The sequence below is a fragment of the Penicillium vulpinum genome (assembly GCF_028829585.1).
Source record: "Penicillium vulpinum strain IBT 29486 chromosome Unknown utg000004l_segment0_segment0, whole genome shotgun sequence".
NCBI classification, from domain to species: domain Eukaryota; kingdom Fungi; phylum Ascomycota; class Eurotiomycetes; order Eurotiales; family Aspergillaceae; genus Penicillium; species Penicillium vulpinum.
This window is the reverse complement of record NW_026643244.1, coordinates 4,968,097-4,988,380: the sequence shown is the minus strand read 5'-3', so window position 1 is coordinate 4,988,380 and position 20,284 is coordinate 4,968,097. Positions and strand designations below refer to the sequence as shown.

General features: G+C 47.1%; 7 protein-coding genes across 7 annotated transcripts; 4 read left to right on the top strand and 3 right to left on the bottom strand.

Annotated features, from left to right (window-relative positions):
* Positions 1-453: 453 nt before the first annotated feature.
* N7479_010358 (fungal specific transcription factor domain-containing protein) lies at positions 454-2,207 on the top strand (the record flags this gene model as incomplete). Its single annotated transcript, XM_057258049.1, has 3 exons — positions 454-1,048; positions 1,102-1,501; positions 1,568-2,207. The coding sequence occupies 3 exons, from the start codon at positions 454-456 to the stop codon at positions 2,205-2,207; spliced, it is 1,635 nt and encodes a 544-aa protein (XP_057105507.1).
* Positions 2,208-2,258: 51 nt separating this feature from the next.
* Positions 2,259-4,371, bottom strand: N7479_010357 (GMC family oxidoreductase; the record flags this gene model as incomplete). The annotated part of the gene is made up of 7 exons (XM_057258048.1): positions 2,259-2,355; positions 2,406-3,165; positions 3,215-3,349; positions 3,397-3,704; positions 3,757-3,836; positions 3,895-4,009; positions 4,064-4,371. 7 exons carry the CDS (start codon positions 4,369-4,371, stop codon positions 2,259-2,261), a joined length of 1,803 nt encoding a protein of 600 aa, XP_057105506.1.
* Positions 4,372-6,109: 1,738 nt separating this feature from the next.
* Positions 6,110-8,305, top strand: N7479_010356 (uncharacterized protein; the record flags this gene model as incomplete). The annotated part of the gene is made up of 4 exons (XM_057258047.1): positions 6,110-6,781; positions 6,868-7,889; positions 7,959-8,035; positions 8,115-8,305. 4 exons carry the CDS (start codon positions 6,110-6,112, stop codon positions 8,303-8,305), a joined length of 1,962 nt encoding a protein of 653 aa, XP_057105505.1.
* Positions 8,306-9,020: 715 nt separating this feature from the next.
* On the bottom strand, positions 9,021-10,196 carry N7479_010355 (DODA-type extradiol aromatic ring-opening family dioxygenase; the record flags this gene model as incomplete). Its single annotated transcript, XM_057258046.1, has 5 exons — positions 9,021-9,134; positions 9,202-9,448; positions 9,516-9,802; positions 9,877-9,905; positions 9,974-10,196. The coding sequence occupies 5 exons, from the start codon at positions 10,194-10,196 to the stop codon at positions 9,021-9,023; spliced, it is 900 nt and encodes a 299-aa protein (XP_057105504.1).
* Positions 10,197-11,357: 1,161 nt separating this feature from the next.
* On the top strand, positions 11,358-13,502 carry N7479_010354 (Major facilitator superfamily domain general substrate transporter; the record flags this gene model as incomplete). Its single annotated transcript, XM_057258045.1, has 10 exons — positions 11,358-11,615; positions 11,677-11,829; positions 11,889-12,202; positions 12,268-12,299; positions 12,356-12,542; positions 12,600-12,873; positions 12,934-13,001; positions 13,057-13,139; positions 13,202-13,251; positions 13,302-13,502. The coding sequence occupies 10 exons, from the start codon at positions 11,358-11,360 to the stop codon at positions 13,500-13,502; spliced, it is 1,620 nt and encodes a 539-aa protein (XP_057105503.1).
* Positions 13,503-15,438: 1,936 nt separating this feature from the next.
* Positions 15,439-16,682, top strand: N7479_010353 (putative glycosyl hydrolase; the record flags this gene model as incomplete). The annotated part of the gene is made up of 3 exons (XM_057258044.1): positions 15,439-15,909; positions 15,959-16,215; positions 16,271-16,682. 3 exons carry the CDS (start codon positions 15,439-15,441, stop codon positions 16,680-16,682), a joined length of 1,140 nt encoding a protein of 379 aa, XP_057105502.1.
* A 147-nt stretch (positions 16,683-16,829) lies between these two features.
* Positions 16,830-19,887, bottom strand: N7479_010352 (glycoside hydrolase family 35 protein; the record flags this gene model as incomplete). The annotated part of the gene is made up of 5 exons (XM_057258043.1): positions 16,830-17,047; positions 17,135-18,935; positions 18,995-19,103; positions 19,155-19,278; positions 19,344-19,887. 5 exons carry the CDS (start codon positions 19,885-19,887, stop codon positions 16,830-16,832), a joined length of 2,796 nt encoding a protein of 931 aa, XP_057105501.1.
* Positions 19,888-20,284: the final 397 nt, after the last annotated feature.

Here is a 20,284-nt window from a genome sequence, read left to right as displayed (position 1 = left end):
ACCTTCCTAAAACGGTCAATAGATGAGATCTCCACAATAGTTGGCCCGTGCGCTGCTTCGGCCTCAGGCCAAAGTGTGACAAATCTCTCTCCGAGGTTGTGAGTGTTTGGAAGGACCAGGGTTCCCCACGGCGCTTCAATTATCTTGCTGATCATGCGGGGGAAAGAAGCAGCGAATCAGCTTCATGGATTGCTACAAGGAATCCTGAGTTTCATCGTAGTCCCTTGGGAGGAGAGTCTGAATAGTGTAGTGGGCTCTCAAGCAAGATATATATTTCTAACATATATGAGTGTGCATACATGGGCATCAAAATCTGAACAGACGAAATTTTAGAGTTGAAGATAACGATGACACATGGCTTGTGCTTCCCCGCAGGCTATCTCCAGATAACAGCTGCGCTAGTCAACTCCGCTCTCGGGGTCTGCGGCTTGGATATGTTTACCCTTTCATACCATGGCAAACGAGCGATACTTTGGAAGGGCGTGCAAGACATGTCGCCGTCGAGGACGAGGATGTGACCGACGTATGCCTTCCTGCAATACATGCGAAACCAATGGCTTGACATGCGAGGGTTATCTGCTGCAGTGGCCCGGTTTGGCAAGTCGCGGCCAACTTGTGGGCAAAAGCATCCCAGTGACAACAAAGCGACGACGAACGCGCCGAGTCCAGCAATCGGCAATTCCAAGTCCACCTTTGCCCATAGTTCCACAATCACCCACTACACAATCACCCCAAAATACCGACAACAATAATGACCAGAATGAAACACAAGAGAATCCATTCGAGGACCTGGTTGACCCCATGCAGTTCTTCATGGAGATTCCAGAGATTCACACTCCACCTGAGCTTCTGGTGTGGTCCAACGATGCCTCTCTCCTGAACAATTATGACGATGATCTTCTCGCCCCTCAGCCAAATCTCTGCACAGCGTCTCCTCCGCAGGATCATTGCCAGGAGCTTGGACGTGCTATGGACTATCGTTACGTATTAGGCCCAGGACTTGATGTTTTGAGCATACCCGATGAACTAAAATTTATCATGCAATACCGTCAGTGCTGAATTATCAATGACAAATCGCTAAAACCCGCTAATAACTTGCAGATATTTCTGAAGTTGTGCCAAAATTGTGTGTGGACAACTTATCGCCTCGAAATCCTTATCGCGATTACATCCTTCCTCTTGCAATCGAAGTACCATCATTGCTATACGCGTGTGCGGCTTTGGCAGCATGTCATTACGATGTCCGACTGTCTACAAAACAATTCGAGCGCGAGTTTTTCCGGTTCAAAGGGAAAGCAATGAAGCGACTCCAGGAGGATCTATATTCTCAAACTCGAGCCAGTCACCCAGGCACGCTCGCGACAATACTCATGTTGTGCTTGTGCGATCTTTCTCATGGGGGGATATCGGACTTTCAGTCGCATTTCCAGGGGGCTAAGAAACTTATCGAACTACGCCAAGAAAGGACTGCTGGCAATTTTGTAGAGCAATACCTCGTGTGGTGAGTTTTCACGCCTTCATCTGGCTTGACGGCTGGCTAATAATTTGGCTCTCTTCGTGACTTTAGGCTAGACGTTATGGCCGCCGCTTCGCATTCTAAACCCACGGTATTTTCATCACAGGAGATTAGCTCCCTGTTGGTCGAATCTGGAGACCGGTGGAGCTTCGATGTAATACCCTGTCCTTCGGATCAGTTTCAAATTATCTGTGAGATCGTCGCATTGTATAAAAGTCAAGTTGACGCCGACAGTCCCTCAATCGAGACTTCCAATCAGGTCCAGGAGATCAAGCAACGGCTGTTGCAAAAGCCCGCACATTGCGATAGGGGTCAGAACTGGCTTCACATGACAGAAGCATATCGCTTTGCGATCATTCTTTATTTACTTCGATTATTCTCTTGCAATATTGATGAGTTTGAGCTGGATTGGCTAGTCAGCAGTGTACTCTATCATGCCAGAGCCACACCACCAGCCTCCGGATGGTCGGATCAGTTACTGTGGCCCTTATTTCATGCTGGCCTGGAGGTCAAAGATGCTCGGCGCCAGGAATGGGTTCGGGAACGAGCTCGGTGTATGCAGAGCTCGGGAGGATTCGGAAACGTACAAAGCGCACTTGTGTTATTAGAGGACGCTTGGAGAGGAAAGCGACCGTCAAAATATATCAATCTGATGCAGGGAAGTGGAAACGGATCTGTACTCTTAATTTAATGCCATGGAGGCTGCGCAAGCTATTTCTCAATATCGACAAACTCTCCAAGGTTACAACTTCGCAAGGTGTGTACGGGCCTTGCAATGCTCGACCATCTCTTTTGCACATCGAAGACCAATCAAGTAAGCATTGATCTGAGTGTGATTGCTGTTATCGTTAGTCAATGAGCCGCAAGCTTTTCAAGCACAATAGCTTACCAAGTTAGAATGGGGCATACGCTCAGGTCTGCTACCCGGAGATTTTTCATTCCCTTTACTTGGAACCGGGAGTTTACCACAGCCTCTGGATCATTGGCCTTGCCCATGCGACAAGTACCCACACTGTGATAGCCTTGGTCCAAGTTCTTTCGAATGAAATTTAACATCACCTCATCACTGATCGCATCAAGGTTTGCCGTTGCAAATTCAATATCTGGACCATGGACCATTCGCTCAATGGTTCCTTCATAGGCTTTGGTGCGAGTAATCTTTAACTCCAGGCGAACACTTTCGATAGCGATGCGCTGATCGAATGGATGAGCCAGGAAGTTCGGGTCGAGAATCGGGGGTCTTCTTGGATCTCTGGAACTAATTGTGATAGTTCCTCGCGACAAATTGTTTTGCAGTAGAAGCTCATGCGTCATGTAACTCTGGTCTGGTCCATCGGGCTGGTACACGGAAGGTCCTGATCCAAGCCAAATTTCAGCTGATGGTCTCGTGGGCTCCAGCAAAAACCGTTGTGCCTTGCTGTCAAGGTCGGAAAACTCCTTCGAGTCAAACAGGCGCTTGATTCTGGGGAATGCTAAAGTACCACTGGAGCCATACATGGCAAGGGGCCCAGTATGATCTTTGGCATATTGTGCCTCCGCTTCTGCGAGAAGGCCAGGGTTGAGAAACAGCTGATTGTGCGCTGGAATTGAATTGTCCACCTTGTATTCACAGGTGATGATTGAATGGTCAAGCATGTTTTGTCCACATCCTAAAAAGGGGTTAACAATATGAGCATAAATAGTTCCGTATCAACGCACCTGGTAAGTCAGCTTGGACTGGAATGCCGTGCTGCGCCAATGTATCTCTGGGTCCGAGACCAGACAGCATCAAGAGTTTGGGAGACCCAAACGTGCCAGCAGATAGTACAACCTCCTCGCGACAGTAAACGTGGACTAATCTCCATCAGTTTCGTAATAAGACAATGATTTTCAAAACATACCCTTCTCCCGGGTAGGTCGGTGATACAAATCTATCCCACTAACCACCCCATCTTTAGAGCGGAGTCGGTCGCATTCAGTTTCCGTCATAATAGTCAAATTCTTCAGCGATGCACGAGTTGTCTGGCTCAGGAAAGCATTGGCTGCATATGATCTTTCTCCATCCTGAACGTTGAACTGGGCCAACCCCACACCCACTGGGTTTCCAGAGTTGATATCTGGACACAGTGGTATCCCGGTCTCCACGCATGCCTTCACGAATGTCTCAATACCGGGAACCATCTGGTCACCAAATCCAATCTTGAGAGGGCTGTGATAACATCAGCAAATCTTCGAGGAGAAGAAGAACCTTGAAGAATTACCCCGAGGTTCCATGATTTGAGGGCCGCGGTGCAGCAAAGCGTTGCATATCCTCAGGCAATTTTGGGTCGAAGTCCTCAAGCTACCACAGTTCGTTAAATTCTTCTATCGGCAAATGGACCTTCTGCAGAATGACCAACCTCTTTCATCAGGGGTAGTATATTTTTCCACTTCCACCCATCATCGCCAACAATTGTAGCCCAATCGTCATAATCGGCCGCCGGCCCTCGAGCAAGTGCCATATAGTTGACAGCCCTGGATTAAGTTCTTAGCCTTGTCATCTTGCCCTGTCAATGGTGAGGCACTCACGAGCTGCCTCCGAGCTGCCTGCCTCTCAGGAATACTAGCTTCCTACCACCCAAGTGTGCCTGTGGTACTGTCTCCAACTCCCATAATCCTTCTTTGTCTTCCTGTAGTTGCTTGACATATTTACCTGGCACGAGAACGTCTGGCACAATACCAGAATCTCTGCCTGCTTCTACAAGAAGCACAGATGTGTTGGGGATAGAGGCGAGTTCTGCTGCAATTACACAGCCTGAATTCCCTCCACCACACACAATGTAGTCAAATGTTTGACCCGCAATGGCTTTGGTGTCCATGGTCTCTGTGGGCTTCATCTTGAATTAGAGTCGCTCAATAACTTTCAAATTATGGAATACCACTAATTTATTATGGATCGTGAGTCTGGGGTACAGCTTTCAACTGTACGTTGGTTTATTCTGGTATCTCATCGGATTTCCATATTAGGAAGTTGGATAAGCAACGATACGCACTACTCAGGCCTGAGCCTATGTCTTGGCAGAACATTTTACTCAATCTTTGACTTGACAAGGCAGTTCGAAGCCTTTCATCAGGTGATCTATGCTGATCATCGCGGCGAAGTCCAGCCAAAAACCTACCAAACAAGGAGAGCCAACAAGCAAATCCAGAAATCCACAACAGCGATCCCGCCCCACAGTCAGTGTGCGATCAAACACTTATCCTGCAGCCATCTCCTCATCTACCCCTGTCAGTGTTCCTAGTTCAACTGAAATGCAGCTAGCTGGATTTTGGAGACCCAGGCCGATCCTCATCCCCACAGTATCTATAGGACTTATGTTTCTCAGCCTCAACTTACCTCATTAAGCTACCTACATCTATGGTTCCCTCCCACAAATAATGGATACTTGCGGCCATGAAGTATGGAAATAGAAAAGTGGACTTCCTATCCAACTACCTGTATCTGAGCTCATTGCTTTGCAAAATTTTGCAACGCGCCCTCAACCTAAGCGGTACTCTAGAGTGAGCGAGGATTATACGAGCGAAAGGCCAAGAAAGAGGAGAATGGGATGATAAGTCTTACACCCAGGATGATCTTTAGCGAACACTTAAGCTCATGCTTCCCAGATTCCAGCTCTTAAACTTGGATAGTCTAATTTGATCCCACATTGGCCTTAGTTACAAGAATTTATAAATGCTCTCCTCCAGCTACATACTTGCTCTTCTCAACATTACTCAAAATAAAGTGCCTCGGTAGAACGCGGCGGAAATCACAAACCCGAGAAATAGAACTAGACTAACACTAAATTAGTTCGGGGTTTGGGGCCAATTTCAAAAACCGCACTGGTTCTTAGGACGCCTGTGTTTTTCAAGTGTGATAAGCCTGACGACTCTCATAAGTTTAGGCAATTCCCTTTGTGGTTATTAAAATGACAAGGACCTCGGGAATACGAAGATAAGATTATCTACTACCGCGAATTAGCGCTTACTACGCTAGAAACATAATGTTGGTGGATAACTACACTATAAACTTCGGACATCGAATGTCATAATCGGTTTCTAGAAGACTAACAGCGATAATAGTGGCTGAATTGTGCATAATAGGCAGATAGATAGCACCGGATGACATCGGACTCTCAAAATGGACGACGAACGGATCTCGGGTTTGTCCTAAAGAGGACTAGCGGGTTCAATGAAACGTGGTTTAGAGTTCATCTAACCTTATCTGGTTAAGTCTATTTCCCCGAGCCAATAGGGGGACTCGGGTTATCGGAGAATTGCCGAAATTCATCCGCCAACATAACATTGGGGAAAGATAAGAGACATGCCACTAATCTTCGACGATGCTAACAAGAACTATTCCCCTGACTAGTCTCCTTTCACTCATATGAAGTACCCCATATTCATGCATCTCATCAGAAGCGAAATTAATAATTTTAATAATGTCATTGATATCTTCTCCTTATCGAATGAAGTCTCAGATAGTCCAATGCAACTGAGATAAGTATGTACTATGAGGAGGTAGAACGTATATATATAGCTAGTTGATGGCCGGGCATTTGATAAGAGTACCCCATTCACAAACAGTCAATCATCATGGTATCCTCTACTACTTCCTATGGGCTACCAGCTCTTGTAGCAGCTCTGCTATCACTCTCCGCCACCGCCATCGCAGCAATCAACCCCAAGGGTCAAACCGTCGAGCTCAATGGAAGCAACTACTACATTCCTCCTAAAGTAGTTGCAACCCTCAAAGCCGATCAGCACATCTTCAACAAACTCGATGGCTTGCAACCCCTGACAGTCATCCACAGCGATGCTGTGAAGCTGACAGCTTCGATCCTTGATACCATAGCAAGCAACTATGAAGCTGCTGACGATGTCTTCAACGCTGGCTTCCTTGACAACGTTTACGTCCAGTATAACGGTACTTCTAAGAAACCCTCCCAGAATGTGTCAACCCATTCCGCATGGGGCCCAAAGATGTTGGGATATGCACCTGCATATGGTACCAAGAAATCAAAGACAGTGACCACGTCAGCGCCCCTGCCTGCCGGTCCATATTTCTTGGATCCGTCCACTGGATCCGTCTTTGAAGCCTATCTGTTGTACTCCGATGTGATGGGCTCTTTCACTCAGGGATTGATCTCTGCTGGTGAATCCAAGTACGATGTTATGCCCGCAAACTTGCAGGGCTATGCCTCGTTGACTATTGGTGTTCCTTCGCGTCTATACTACACCAAGACAGCCAAGAAGCCTTTGGCTGGTGTATGTGTTCTCTCTTCTCCGCTCTTTTAAGAAGAAGGGCTCGTTCTGCAAAAGACATAGAATACTGACTATTCCTTCCCTCATAGGTTCGTCTCGGTGTGAAGGATATTTATGATATCAAGGGTGTCAAGACCGGCTGTGGAAACCGCGCTTACTATGAAACCTACCCAGAGGCTGATGCTACCGGCCCTGCCATCCAATCCCTCATTGATGCGGGTGCCATCATTGTTGGAAAGATGAAGACCAGTCAATTTGCCAACGGTGAGACCGCAACTGCTGATTGGGTCGATTACCACTCTCCATTCAACGCCCGCGGTGACGGTTACCAGGATCCTAGCTCCTCATCTTCCGGTCCTGGTTCTGGTATTGGAGCTTATGAGTGGTTGGATTTGGCAGTTGGAAGTGACACCGGAGGCTCCATTCGCAACCCTTCGCAGGTTAACGGATGTTTCGGCAACCGACCCTCCTGGAACCTGGTCTCATTGGATAAGGTTATGCCCATGTCTCCGCTTTTGGACACTGCCGGATTCCTGACAAGAGATGTGCAATTGTGGCGCACTGCTTCGGAGGTGCTGTACAAGGAAGCCGGCCTCAAGTCCTACACCAAGTACCCCAAGTCTATCAAGACCATCCAGTACCCAACTACTGCGTCGACCCCATCTGAAGAGCTTTTGGTTGGCTTCGTCGACAAGCTATCTTCCTTCTTGGGTGGTGCCAAGGTTTCTCCGTTGGATTACAATGCTCTCTGGGAATCCACTAAGCCTTCAACTGTTGCCCCCAACACGACTCTCTCCAGCCTGCTGAGCCTCACTTACCCTATCCTCATCTCGAAACAGCAGTACCCCCTCATCGCCGAGCCACTATACGCTGACTATGCCGCTGCCAATGGAGGTCGTAAGCCTTTCATCAACCCTGTTCCTCTGTCCCGCTGGGGTTGGGGACTTGGATACCCTGACTCCCAACTGGACACTGAAATCCAGAACAAGAACACATTCACCAGCTGGTGGAACTCAACTGCCCAGGTCTTCGACGACGAGACTTGCGCTGACAGTTTGATTCTTTATGTTGGATCTCAAGCCAACCCCACCTACCGCAATGCTTACCGAAGGTATGTGCTTGTGCTTCCCTATTCCAGGAACTTTGAGAGACTTTTTGCTAATCTACTGGAATCATATAGCGTGCCTGGTGTCCCTGTCGGATTCTCTACATCCCGCATTGCCAACTTCGCTGGTGTCCCCGATATGGTCGTTCCCAGTACGTTCAACTCTCTATTATCTAATAACCCTCCAGGAGGTTTCATTTAGAACTACAACTAATATAAATCATGATTTAGTCGGCGAGGCGCTCTACAACTCCACTGTCACCCTCCAGCAGGAATACCTACCTGTCTCGGTCAACTTCTTGGCACCACACGGCTGTGATCTGATGGTCTTCAACCTTGTCAATGAGTTGGTTGAGGCTGGTATTGTGAAGGAGCCCAGCGCCGGATCCAGCATGTACGGAGATGGTGTGACTTATTATTGAGTAAGGAAATTATTATATAGATGTTAGAAGGGGGTATCATTGTTCATTCATGTATATTTATATTTAGTGTATAAAGATTTATTTTTTTCGCAAAGTCAAGATTTTCCCGCAACTATTTTATATTCCAGATTTAGGGAGTTTCTACATTGAACATTTTACGATATATATCCCCGATCCTTGTAGGACCTTGAGATAGAACCATTGCGGCCCAGAAGTTCCGAACCATGGACATTTCTCAATTCTGTTTGATGCCTATCACAAGGTAGTTGTTTCAACCTCATTTTCTCGACAAGATCCGACGCATTAGGTGTGGATGGAAGTCTTCAGGTCAGGATTTATTCGCTAGAGTGTTTGCCCAGTTACTTCCTATCGCAAAACTTTGGCGTGAACCATGAAAGTATAAGAGAAATATACGCCAGGAAAGACTTCATCATATGGCATTATGTCCTAATATTTCGATCTCATATACATTTTTCATGATTTGACTTGCGCTCTCAAGCGTGCTTCTCACTCCACTGCCATTTCCGACCCTGTGCCAGGGGTGCCCGGGGTAGCGAGGCCGAAAGAATCCGTTCGGAGCGGAATGAAGAAAAGAGAAAACTAGTTGCCTTGCACCACAGTCCTAGCAAGCACGGTCAGGTACCCAACATTACCACTCGAAGTCGTATGAGCTGCATCCTGTCCTTTGATATGAAGACCGATGCCGTGCTATATCCTATGCAAAACGTAGATTCAGATAAGAAAAGCCTGGGTCGACCAAGTCCACGCCTAGAGCTTCCACTTCTGCATCTCCAGCCGCCGCCGCAGCAACCAGAAGTGGCGTAAAGTGCTAATAGCAAAGGTAAGTAAGTATTAGGATGGCCCTTGGTAGAATTGTCTAAAATTCAGGAACGTACCTCGACAGTGGGATGTGAGCGCTTGAACTCGTACAAGGTCTCCAACTGTAGCAAAGCTTCATTTCTCTCCTTTGCATTCTTCTTTGTCACTGCTGCTCTCAGCTTGGTATCAAAAACTCTCGATTCGGTGAGGACCTTGGCCCGGGTGGCTTCTCTCTCCTCCTCCGTCGGAGCATCTATGATCTCATCAATGGAGTTGAATGAGTGGACAGCCATGCCTGAACCTATGATGAGGTAGCCCTCATGCCTATGTATTTGTTAGTCATTAGTGGTCTCATGCACGTTGTGCATTAATAATTTTCTCTCAAACTAACCGTAGTGACTGTAAAGCCTGACCCAACCGGATTTGAATCTCAAGATCAGTGCCATGGAATGTAGAGATTTGGATTACGGGTATATCGAGTGGCGTCTCATCTGGAAACATGACCTTGAAAGGCACCCAGACACCGTGATCGACTCCTCGCTCCACACGTTTGGCCTTAAATCCTGCTTTGCGTAGGAGTTCCCATAGTTGTGCCGCTAGCGCGGGTGCATCTTGATGCGGCCAGTCGTACTCATAGACGAACGGCTTAGAGTCATGAAAATCGTTGACAAAGTCATGCTTGATGGATGGTCAATATTGTTTGCATCACAGCTTATCCTGTGAATCAGGGTAGGATGGATAGGATTTCTCACTTGAATATGTGTCCCATTTTTGACATTCACTACATATATGTCAGTTGGACCTTCTATTTGTCCACATATCAGGACTCATGCTATCGCACAATCTCACCTTCAATTACTCCAGGCCCATGAATCTCGCCTGCTTCGAAATGCCCGCTGAAAACAACGACAGCTTTGGGACGTGGTGACAGTGACAGGATCTCTTCCCCAATCTCCTTCAAGTTGGCCTGAGCAATTTTATTTCGAGGTCGCTCATCAAAGAGAAGGCCCACACCGGCATGACCAATGAAATAGGTAGGAAGAGATTGAGTAGGCTCGATGTTAGAAGACATGGTAAAATGAAGGCGTTGTGGAAGGAGAGTGGGTGTGGTCTCCTGTATGTCTTAAAGACTTTATGAAAACATATGAAGTGGGGAATAACTTTGCTTATTTTATATGTAGCATGTGTCATATCGTGTGCCATGGATCCGAGATTCAGACGCTATTTCTATAGTGCTAGGATAGCGCGGAATAGGATATAGATCGCTGCCTCATGTACACGATTCCATGCGGGTCAACAACCGCAGGGACCAAAGAGAGGTGCGGAACATAGATAAAGTGCGGAATAAATCCATTCATTATATTTGTATTGCGACATACCGCATCCCCAAGATTTATAAGCTAGTTGTATAACCCTGGGATGGCGCGGATTTGGCTGGCTATGGCGTCAACGGACCTAGGAAAACATTATGTGCGGAATAGCGAGGTCGGGAAATTTCCCCATTGTGTATTTTCTTTCTATATCCCGCATACCCGGGATTCAAACAATAGATCTAGAATGGATGTCGTGTATTGTTTATATATGGCGTCAGCAGAGGGGTTCGGCTAAGGGAAACTTGGCGGGTAAATGGACCAAACGATATACTCGGATTGCAAATGAGGACTAGTCAGGGTCCAATTGAGATCTATGTGCAGATAAGGGCCTGAATAGAACAACCTGCGCTATTGTACATGTGCCTTGATATTTCCCATGTAAAATTTGAGATTCTAGTCCCATAATCCTATGTTAAACATATCCAAGTGATTTCATTGCTTCAATGGGCAGTGATGAAAATTGGTCAGCTTTCTTGTATTGACTCGCGTCTTTCAAGGTTTAATTGTACAATAGGAAGATGTTTTGATTCCGCTATGAGTCGGTTGCACTTAGTGTAAGTCACGACATAATCAGATGTAAGGCGACATCCTCCGCTAACTTCCAGACCGATAAAATATACTCATGAAATTTACGGCAACTTCCATACAGATTCAAAATTCTATAACTTGTGCTGGACACCGCCAGCGCCCAGAAAAAAAAAATTCAGTAGACAGTTTATATATCCCTATAATCCATTGGTCGTCCGCACTTATATATACCCAGTCCCTCATTGCAACCGGCATAGTATTGATTCTGTTACCGCGTCCAAAGTTGCCACCCTGCCTACCAGCAGACCTAGCTCGATCAGCTACAGTACAAAATGGCAGAGGAGCAACGCCATTCCCCTGCCGAGGACCGTTTCGACGAGAAACAAAATTCAGTCAATTTAAACGTTCAGCGGCTTGACAATGGTACAAATACCCCTTCAGACATTGAAAAGCTCGACCCAGAAGCACCGCAAGACACGCTGTCTCACCTTATCGTCAAAAATGGCCACCAAGTTCTCGTCACTTGGACCCTGGAAGAAGAATCTGCCATCGTTCGGAAACTCGACTTCCTTTTCCTTCCCATATTTTCGGTCCGTCTCCCTATAATCCCGATATCTCTCGTTTTCCTTCCCCGCTAAACTTCTAACTCAGCTGATGTTTACTTGGATGGCCATTGATCGGACGAATGTGTCGAGTGTTCTGACCTCCACTTTCCTTTCTGACACATCTATGACCGGGGATCAGGCCAACACAGGCGTTTCCCTACTCTGGTTGGGCATTGTCTTGCTTGAGATTCCCTCAAACGTACTTATGAAATCTCCCTTTTTGGGGAATATTGCACGCCTGTCTAACTTTTTGATCAGATCGTCCTCCACCGCGTGGGTCCCCACTACTGGATTCCGGCACAGGTTGTTCTCTGGGGCTTAGTGGAGGTATTGCAAATGTTTGTCACTAATGCTAGTGGTTGGTACGCAGCACGGCTGTTTCTAGGGCTTGCGGAGAGCGGATTCATCCCCGGCGGCCTATACATCTTGTCCAGATGGTATGCACCAAATGAGCTCACGCAGCGCACTGCAGTGTTTTTCCTTGGACCGGCATTGGCTGGAGCTTTTGGGTCCCTGATCTCGGCCGGAGCATTGACGTTACACCAGAATGGGGGGTTGAGTGGGTGGCAATGGTTAGTCCTTATATTGCTGTTCCATCTTCTTGTGATTGTTATTAACGTGAATGTAAATTGTATAGGATATTTCTCATCTGTGGCGTCTCTACAATATGTAGGCAGTTACGAATACCCCATGTTGCCTGCCCAGCTAACACAAGTCCGATTCAGCCGCAGGGCTCGTGGCTTTCGCCGTTATGCCCAAGTCTCCCTACCATACGGGTCATCTCTTCGGTGGTCTGGTTCGGGTGAGGGGCTGGCTTAATGAGCACGAAGCTGACATTCTCGTTGCACGTCAAGCCCGAAGAGAAGACAATCAAGTAGCCGGGTCGACTCTCAAAGTTCACTGGAAGGACATGTGTGTAATTCCCTTGCTTCGCCGCTGCAAAAATATCTACTAATGTTCTGAACATAGAACTGATGTGTTCTTGCATTGGGCCACCTGGCCGTACCTCATCGTGTGCCTGGCGGGCCTACAATCCACCAATGGGCTTGGCACCTGGGGTGCATCCATCATAAAGTCACTCGGTTTTAGTGAAATTCGTGCTAATTTACTCAATGCGCCCGGGAACCTATTTTCAGCAATATTTGGCATTGCACTGTCGGCATTTGTGGACCGGTATAGTCGATTTGGGTATGCAATCATCTTTTCGGCTGTGTGGTCTCTCTCGGGTCTAATTGCACTTTATGTAAGACAGATGTGCTTCGCCATCGTATGGAGGATCTGCATACTGATTTTCATATGGCAGTGTCTTCCAATCACATCGAAAGCTTCGTGGTCGTTCTATGCAGCGTACCTCGTGACACAATCAGCGCCGTAAGTGATATTTGAGACTAACAGTCAAACAGTTGAACTAACTCATGCCCGGCAGAAACTGGCAGCCAATCAATGTAACCTGGTTGTCCTTGAACTTTAAGACGCCCCAGAAACGTGCCATTGCATATGCAGTATACAGTAAGGAACCACTACACTTGATGACTTCAAGGGAGGATGATTACTGACAGATGATACCATAGTCGGATGTTCTAACCTAGGCGGCACATACGGCAACCAAGTATTTAGAGCGGTACGTGAAGTTTAATTCAGCGGAAGACGACCAACTGACATTGAATGTAGAGCGACGCCCCTCTCTATCACACTGCGTGGATTGCTTGCATATCCTTGGGAGCAGTGTGGCTCGCTGGAATTATCATACAGGAATTTAGTTTCCAATGGGCCAACCAACTTTTTGCAAAGAAGCTAGCGAATGACCCGGCGCTGGAATCAGAGGTCACACATAAGGACAGAAATGGGCGAAAGTATCGCTACTATTGGTAAAAGTAGGGTCCGATTACCGGCCCGAGGACAGATATAGAAAGATAGTCTCCATACTACTAGTTACTATTATGCTCGGTGGCATACCATGGTTGTCTAAGGACTGCCATCATAGTTAGAATCACTCTTCATGCAAGATATATATCTTTCCTCCAATTTGTGTACATTCACCGTGATACATTAGAAGGTGATGAAGACTGAGGAAGGAAGAAGAAATAAGGATCTGCCTAACTATCTAGGATCTCCACCCAGTAGCTTTTCCCAGGTTCTTCACCGGGGATTTCAAAGGTGATCTCTGATTATCGAAATGATCTCCGCTTGCGGCTAAAATATCACAGAAAACTCAACAACAGAAATGAAGATTGTATCGCTCGAAATTTAAACATTGCATTTCGTCGGCCTTGCAGCTCACTAGCCCACATCAGTTTTTGCAAAATCTTTCATCATCATCGCCGACCAGCAGATCATCCCGCAACCTCTTTTGAATACGTTCCCGCATTTCCATAACCGTCGGCTCCCGTGCGAATGAATTTACCCAAGTGAAAGTTGAGAAATTTGGCCCAAGGCACAATGAAAAAGGGATTCTTATGTTACACTCTTACTTTTCACGTGGACTATATTCTCAGTCCATGATTGTCGAATCGCCTGGTGAGATCTCTTTCGATCGAGTCTTGTAAAGAAGCAAAAGAAGAGATGCTGAGTCCGTTAGTTAATTGAATAACTGCGCGGTTGCACAGTGCGTGTCTATGATTTCATTACTCATCCCCAGTGCAGTTAGCAAAGAGTGGCTCCTGTTAGTACGATTAAGCGAACAGGACTTGAAATATTTATTGTTTGAATTTGGGTATGTGTGCCTTGACAGGGTAGGGAACAGTGCTAAGCCGACATCAAGATATTGATATAGAGAGAAAGGAGAGTTTCCTTCATTCCAATTCTCCTAAAATGAGCTTCTTGAACGAATGGAACTAATTACAAGAAGATTCAATTGTGCATTTCGCTGACAGTTGGCTGCCAACACGAAAGAAACATGCCAAGACACCGGTTCCCTACGGGGGACAACAACCTTGGAATAGAGCTGGTGCTGACGTCAGTACAGGAATAGTCTGATTTGAATGTTATGCATCTCAGACAATGCGTGTCTCATATAGCTACGCTCGAGGCTGATTGTGCCTAAGCACAAGATAAACTAATTTACTAAATCTGATGCAGCCCCAGATGCCCATTGCATTGCCCAGTCGGATTCAAGCTCGATCGGACTGATTGATTAAAGCTCACGCGATTTGGCGATGATGACTTCAATTAACCAATTAAATTTAATAAGGTTGAATCACTCAATGCAAACTAGATCAACGGCCCTTGAGTGGGCTTCTTCGGACGATGACTCCCGACCTTCCCGAAGAGATGAACTCATAGCGGGTCCAAGAGATCGATGAGTTATTCACAATGAATCTCAAATTTCTTGTTCAGCCGACTCTAAATTAGCGAGGGAAAAAAGCGCGACGGTCGCGTTGCAAGGGGTGAGCGCTAACAACAGCGCCTATGCAACGCTAGAATATATATCCCCCTTGATGGAGTGAAATCGGAAGATTGACAAATTGACTGAGGTCGGACCTCCTCTTGCTGCAAGGCTGGTTCCTTAAATTACCGCCAACCTCCATACATACTCGCGGTTTTGGGCGAGTTTCAATCTCACAACGAGGCGATCGTTGCAGATCAGGGGCCTGGCGATCCGCTACAGTGGGCCAGATTAATTGTCATCGCCAATCAAGGCGCCGCAGCCGCAAGAATGTACAACGAATATGTATCTGTTTAGGATATGCAGTTATGTGTCCAGGAGCCGGGCCTGAAGATCAGAGCTAACATATTTAAAGTGAATATATCTGCGGTCAATTCGTGCCTTCGGATGAACAGGTCCCTTGTCCTTTGACATCCCGCGACTATGTTGCTCTCTCGCCACGGTCTTCTGGCCCCCTTGCTTGTTTTACTGCTTCTGGTAGGAAACGCGGTAGCCGATGACGCATGGACCAGAGCCCGCACTGCGCTCCAGATCCTTCAGGGCTGGTATAACCCCCAAAGTGGCATTTGGGACACTTGTGGTTGGTGGGATGGCGCGAACTGTATGAATACCATTGCAGATTTAGCTGCCCTGGACCCATCAGTGATGGATACGGCGACATATGTCTTCAATACCACATTCCACGTGGGGCCGGTGTCCAATCCGAGCCCAGGACCTGAAAAGAAAACCGTTTTTACTCGCGACAACCAACCATCGACTTCGGTCAACGCGAGCAAGTGGCTCGATCAGGCATATGATGATGATGCATGGTGGGCCCTTGCATGGATTGCTGCTTACGATGTCACCAATAAGGGGACATACTTGGAGCTGGCTGAGGGAATTTTTGAGAGCTTGGTATGCATAGACTCGCATTTGTATTTCGACGTGTGCTAATTCTTCCTAGGCGGACGCATGGGGAACCAACTGTGGTGGTGGTGGTCTTCCTTGGAGTCCGAACAGCACATACGTCAATGCAATAACAAACGAACTCTTTCTCTCCGTCGCAGCACACCTTGCAAACCGAGTCCCTGAGCGAAAGGAATATTATGTCGGCTGGGCAGAGAAGGAATGGGAGTGGTTCTTCGCCCAAGGCTTCATTGGTACAAACGGCACCATCAACGACGGCCTTTTGGAAAACTGCCAGAATAACGGAGCCACTCTGTAAGCACTTTAGTTTCCGATCATCTGTTTTCTTCTCTCTGCTAACTTGCCGGAGATGGTCGTATAACCAAGGAGTTATCCTCGGCGGATTAGTCGAATTGAACAGAGCGGCACCCAATGATACACATATATCTTGGGCCAACAAGATTGCAGTAGCAGCCATTGCAACATTAGCAGATAATATCAATGTTATCCACGATTTCTGCGAGCCACAGTGCCTTCCGGATGGCACGCAGTTCAAGGGAATATTCATTCGCAACTTGCGGATCTTGCAGAAAGCATCCCCGAATGATATTTACCGGAAGGTGATTAGCAGCTGTGCGACCAGTATCTGGAATAATGATCGCAATGCAAAGGGACAGTTCGGCGTCAATTGGGCTGGGCCTATCCAGGGAGTGGTGGATGCATCCACGCATAGCTCGGCTCTTGATGCACTGGTCGCAGCTGTTGCTGCATTGGTTAACTAGCGACAGAGTACAGGGCTATTTAATATTTTCTTTCGGCCATTCAAGTTCACGGCATTTCAACAGATTTGGTGCACATAGATTCTTCTTTCCTCATATATGCCATCGGCTAGTCCGACGTTTGATTTAATAACATTTCTTTCTCAGTTTCTAGTATGGATGTGCTCGCTTTGTCCAGACAGGCTGCTGGGCGGCCTGGGGTCTGTTGTACCCGGACCGAATGAGGGATGTGGGAACTAATTCCAGCCTTCCCAATTTTGCGCCCTGCTTGTCCTGTGCCCACACTGTCAAGGCTATATAATTGTCCCTCTCATGATTTAGGATACCCTCTGGAACGGGGAACGCTATTTGGGGGCCAAGGTTGTTGACTAAATTAGAATAATTAGAGTGGGCGGATTGTGGGGTGGAGCCGTGGAACCATGTCCAATCAACCAAACTTTGGAAGAGATACATACTATATCTTCCAAATTGATATCCATTGACAAAAAGCTGGCATCTGTAATTGTTGCCTCGGGTATGCTCTTGAGGACTATCATTGATGGAGTTGTTGAATACGACGCTCATTGGGGTATCCCATCCACTAGGGATATTCAACTGAAAAGATGCAGCATAAAATCCAACACCTGCGTGCGACAAGCCGTCTTTGACTGGGTTTGACAACTTCCATTTTGAACTTGGTGGGTTAGGATAATGATATCCTTGTCTCTCGGCATACATCCCACCTTCATTGAGAGGACCACGGATGAGATCCTGATACTGCTCTCCTCCAAGATTACCTGTCATCTTCCACGAGACGTCGGATTGGGCGTGACCTGAAACCCCGTAGTTCAAAATTCCTCGGGGAAACTTAATTGCATCAGTGCCAGGGGCCTCTTCATCTTGGCCCATGTGATCAATCAACACTGTGACCACATACGGGCTTCCCTGCGTTAAGGTGGATGGCAACGATATGTTGTGGACAGTAGTGGAGTTGGCACTCGACCCGAACCATGACCCAAGAAAGGTGTTGTTCAACCACACAGAATGTCCAAATCCTGCACCGCCAGATACATTCAACCAAAGATTAGATTCTTGGCCATTGGCATTAAAATGGCCACGGTATAACAAAGATCCTGTGTGGTATCCGTAATCCATGGAGTACAGACTACTAGGAGTGTCCAGTGGTCTTGGATTATGAGTTGAATTTTGTGTACAAGGTGTCCAAGCTGAGTCGTTGTACGAGTCCTGAATCTCAGGGAGAGAATCAAGGAACTTCCACTCTAGGTTGGACAAATCGGGAATGTCCAACTTGGGAGGGTTGTATCTGACAGTTCCCTTGAGTTTCCCATTGGAAGTTGTCGAAGTCTGTAGTACTTCTCCATTGAAGGTAATACCTTTCAAACTTGTTGCCGGACTGGAGATGACCTCGATTTCTGTCGTGCCATTTACATCACCTGTCAGTCGCAGCTGCTTGTTTGTCAGATCGGCTGTGCGGATAAGATATCCGGCCTTGACAACTACCAAGCTCTTCGATGGCGATGAGTAGTTTGCAATCGGACCTGATGCCGGCAACTCCATAACCCAGTAGTTGTATGCCTCGTTCCGCCAGAGCAGGTATACCTCAAGATCTGCGACCCGGATGATGCGTCGGTCTGGTGTAACATGCCACTTCACAGCCCAAGTAGATCTACATTGTTTTATTTCGATGCCAGCTCCTTCGACGACGGTCGGCTTTCCAAGTTGACTAGGAAGAGCAAACTCATGTGTTTCTCCGGCACCTCCGTAGAGAATTAACACACGAGTCGACCCTGACCCGCGCGCCCATGTGAATATCTCTGCGGAAGAGTATATCAAATTGATACCGCCAACATCGTAATCAGTGACGTGGAATTTGGAATCACGTCCATTTAGCGTCAGGTGGCCTTCTAGCTGAGGGATTTTGATATCGCCAATACTTGTGGACAATTCGACGGTGTACTGAATATTGTCGGTTGAAGTAAAGTCGGCATGTCTAACAACATAGAGATTTGTTCGCGTCCCATTTCCGAGAAGAGCAGTAACAGCTATCGAGGAGGGTGCACCGTATGTGCCATTTGCTCCAAGATGAGGAGTTGCTGTCAGATAAGCAGGAGAAACTTTGAGGAAGTTAGCCTCGAGTTTCTGTTCACTATATTTCTCGCGCCAGATTGCCCGTTCTTCTGTGATGGCTGCACCATAATCGTATGACGTATGCCCACCCATATAGCCGAGGTTCCCCCAGTTGGTACCCCCAAAAGTCTGGCCAGAATTTCACATTAAGTACTGCTATGTGAGGTCAAGCAATTGTATGGACTCACCATGTAAATGTTGAATATTTTTACGCCAAAGCTGTAGTTGTTCTTGTAGACAACTCTGACAGCCTCTTCGTTTACCAACTGGCCGCACATGTCCTGAGTCACTCCTCCCCTTCAATAATTTTAGTTCTCTTCATTTAGTAAAAGCCAGGGATTGGCGTACCATCCCTCGCCAGAACCCCCCTGGAACTCAGCAATAGCGAAGGGTGTCGTTGGACTCTGTTGTCTGTGCGTCACTTGCCAATCATATGGAAATCTGTAAGTAGGCCAAACACTAGGATTTGCGCCTACGGAAAGAAGCACATTAGCCTTGAAGCATATATAGCACCAGGGATATTGAAGCCAAACTCACAATCATAGCGCATTGGATATGCATCAATGGCGTATATATCGACTGCCCCTTGGCCTGACCCCGGTGCGAAGTATCCCATAACCAAGTTATCATTTACGATGGAAGGGACAGTAATACCTACAGCAAGAAGCTGTTCTTCAACTTGTTCCATATAATTTCGATTCATATCATTCGGGAAGTCAGTTACTCCAGGCCAAGTGGAGTACTCGTTCTCTGGCTGGACGATGATAACCGGGCCACCATGTGTGATCTGTGCCCTTTCAATAATTTGACCCAGCTTTGACATGTACTTGGCTGTCGCATTCAAGTATTCGGGGTCGTCGGACCGAATAACCGCTTGCCCTCGTAAAACCCACCCAGGTATCCCGCCAGCAGTGGTTTCAGCATTGATATACGGTCCCGGTCGAGCGATGAGGTATAAGCCAGCTTGGCTTGCTGCGTCAAAAAATTCGTCCAAGCTCCATATTCCATCGGTAATAACGTGTCCCGGGTTCCCTTCAACAAGGCTCCAGTCGACGTAGAATGATACTCCAGTGAAGCCCATACTCTTTATTTTTTGGAACACATCAAGCCAAAGCCCTGGGACTGGGAGGCGAAATGGGTGGAATTCCCCAGAAAAAATCATCAGCCGCTCTCCGCGTACTATAATGGAATGCTGGTCCCATGTCACCTATCCGCAGGGCGTCAGCAAAATAGTACGACTAGGGTGATGCTAGGCCCACTAGATCTTGTAGCCCATTGTTTTCGGGTTGACTCTGGCTGTTGATAGAGGCCAACACCAATGTTGTAACTACAGAGAGTAGGGTAAAATATATTGACGTCTTGAAAAACATCTTTTCAGAGGTGGTGATCTGACCCGTCTTAGAATACTATGAGTTAGAATTCTTGCTGATGGGCACCTCACGGAATAACCAAGCGCGACAACAAAGCAAACAAAATTC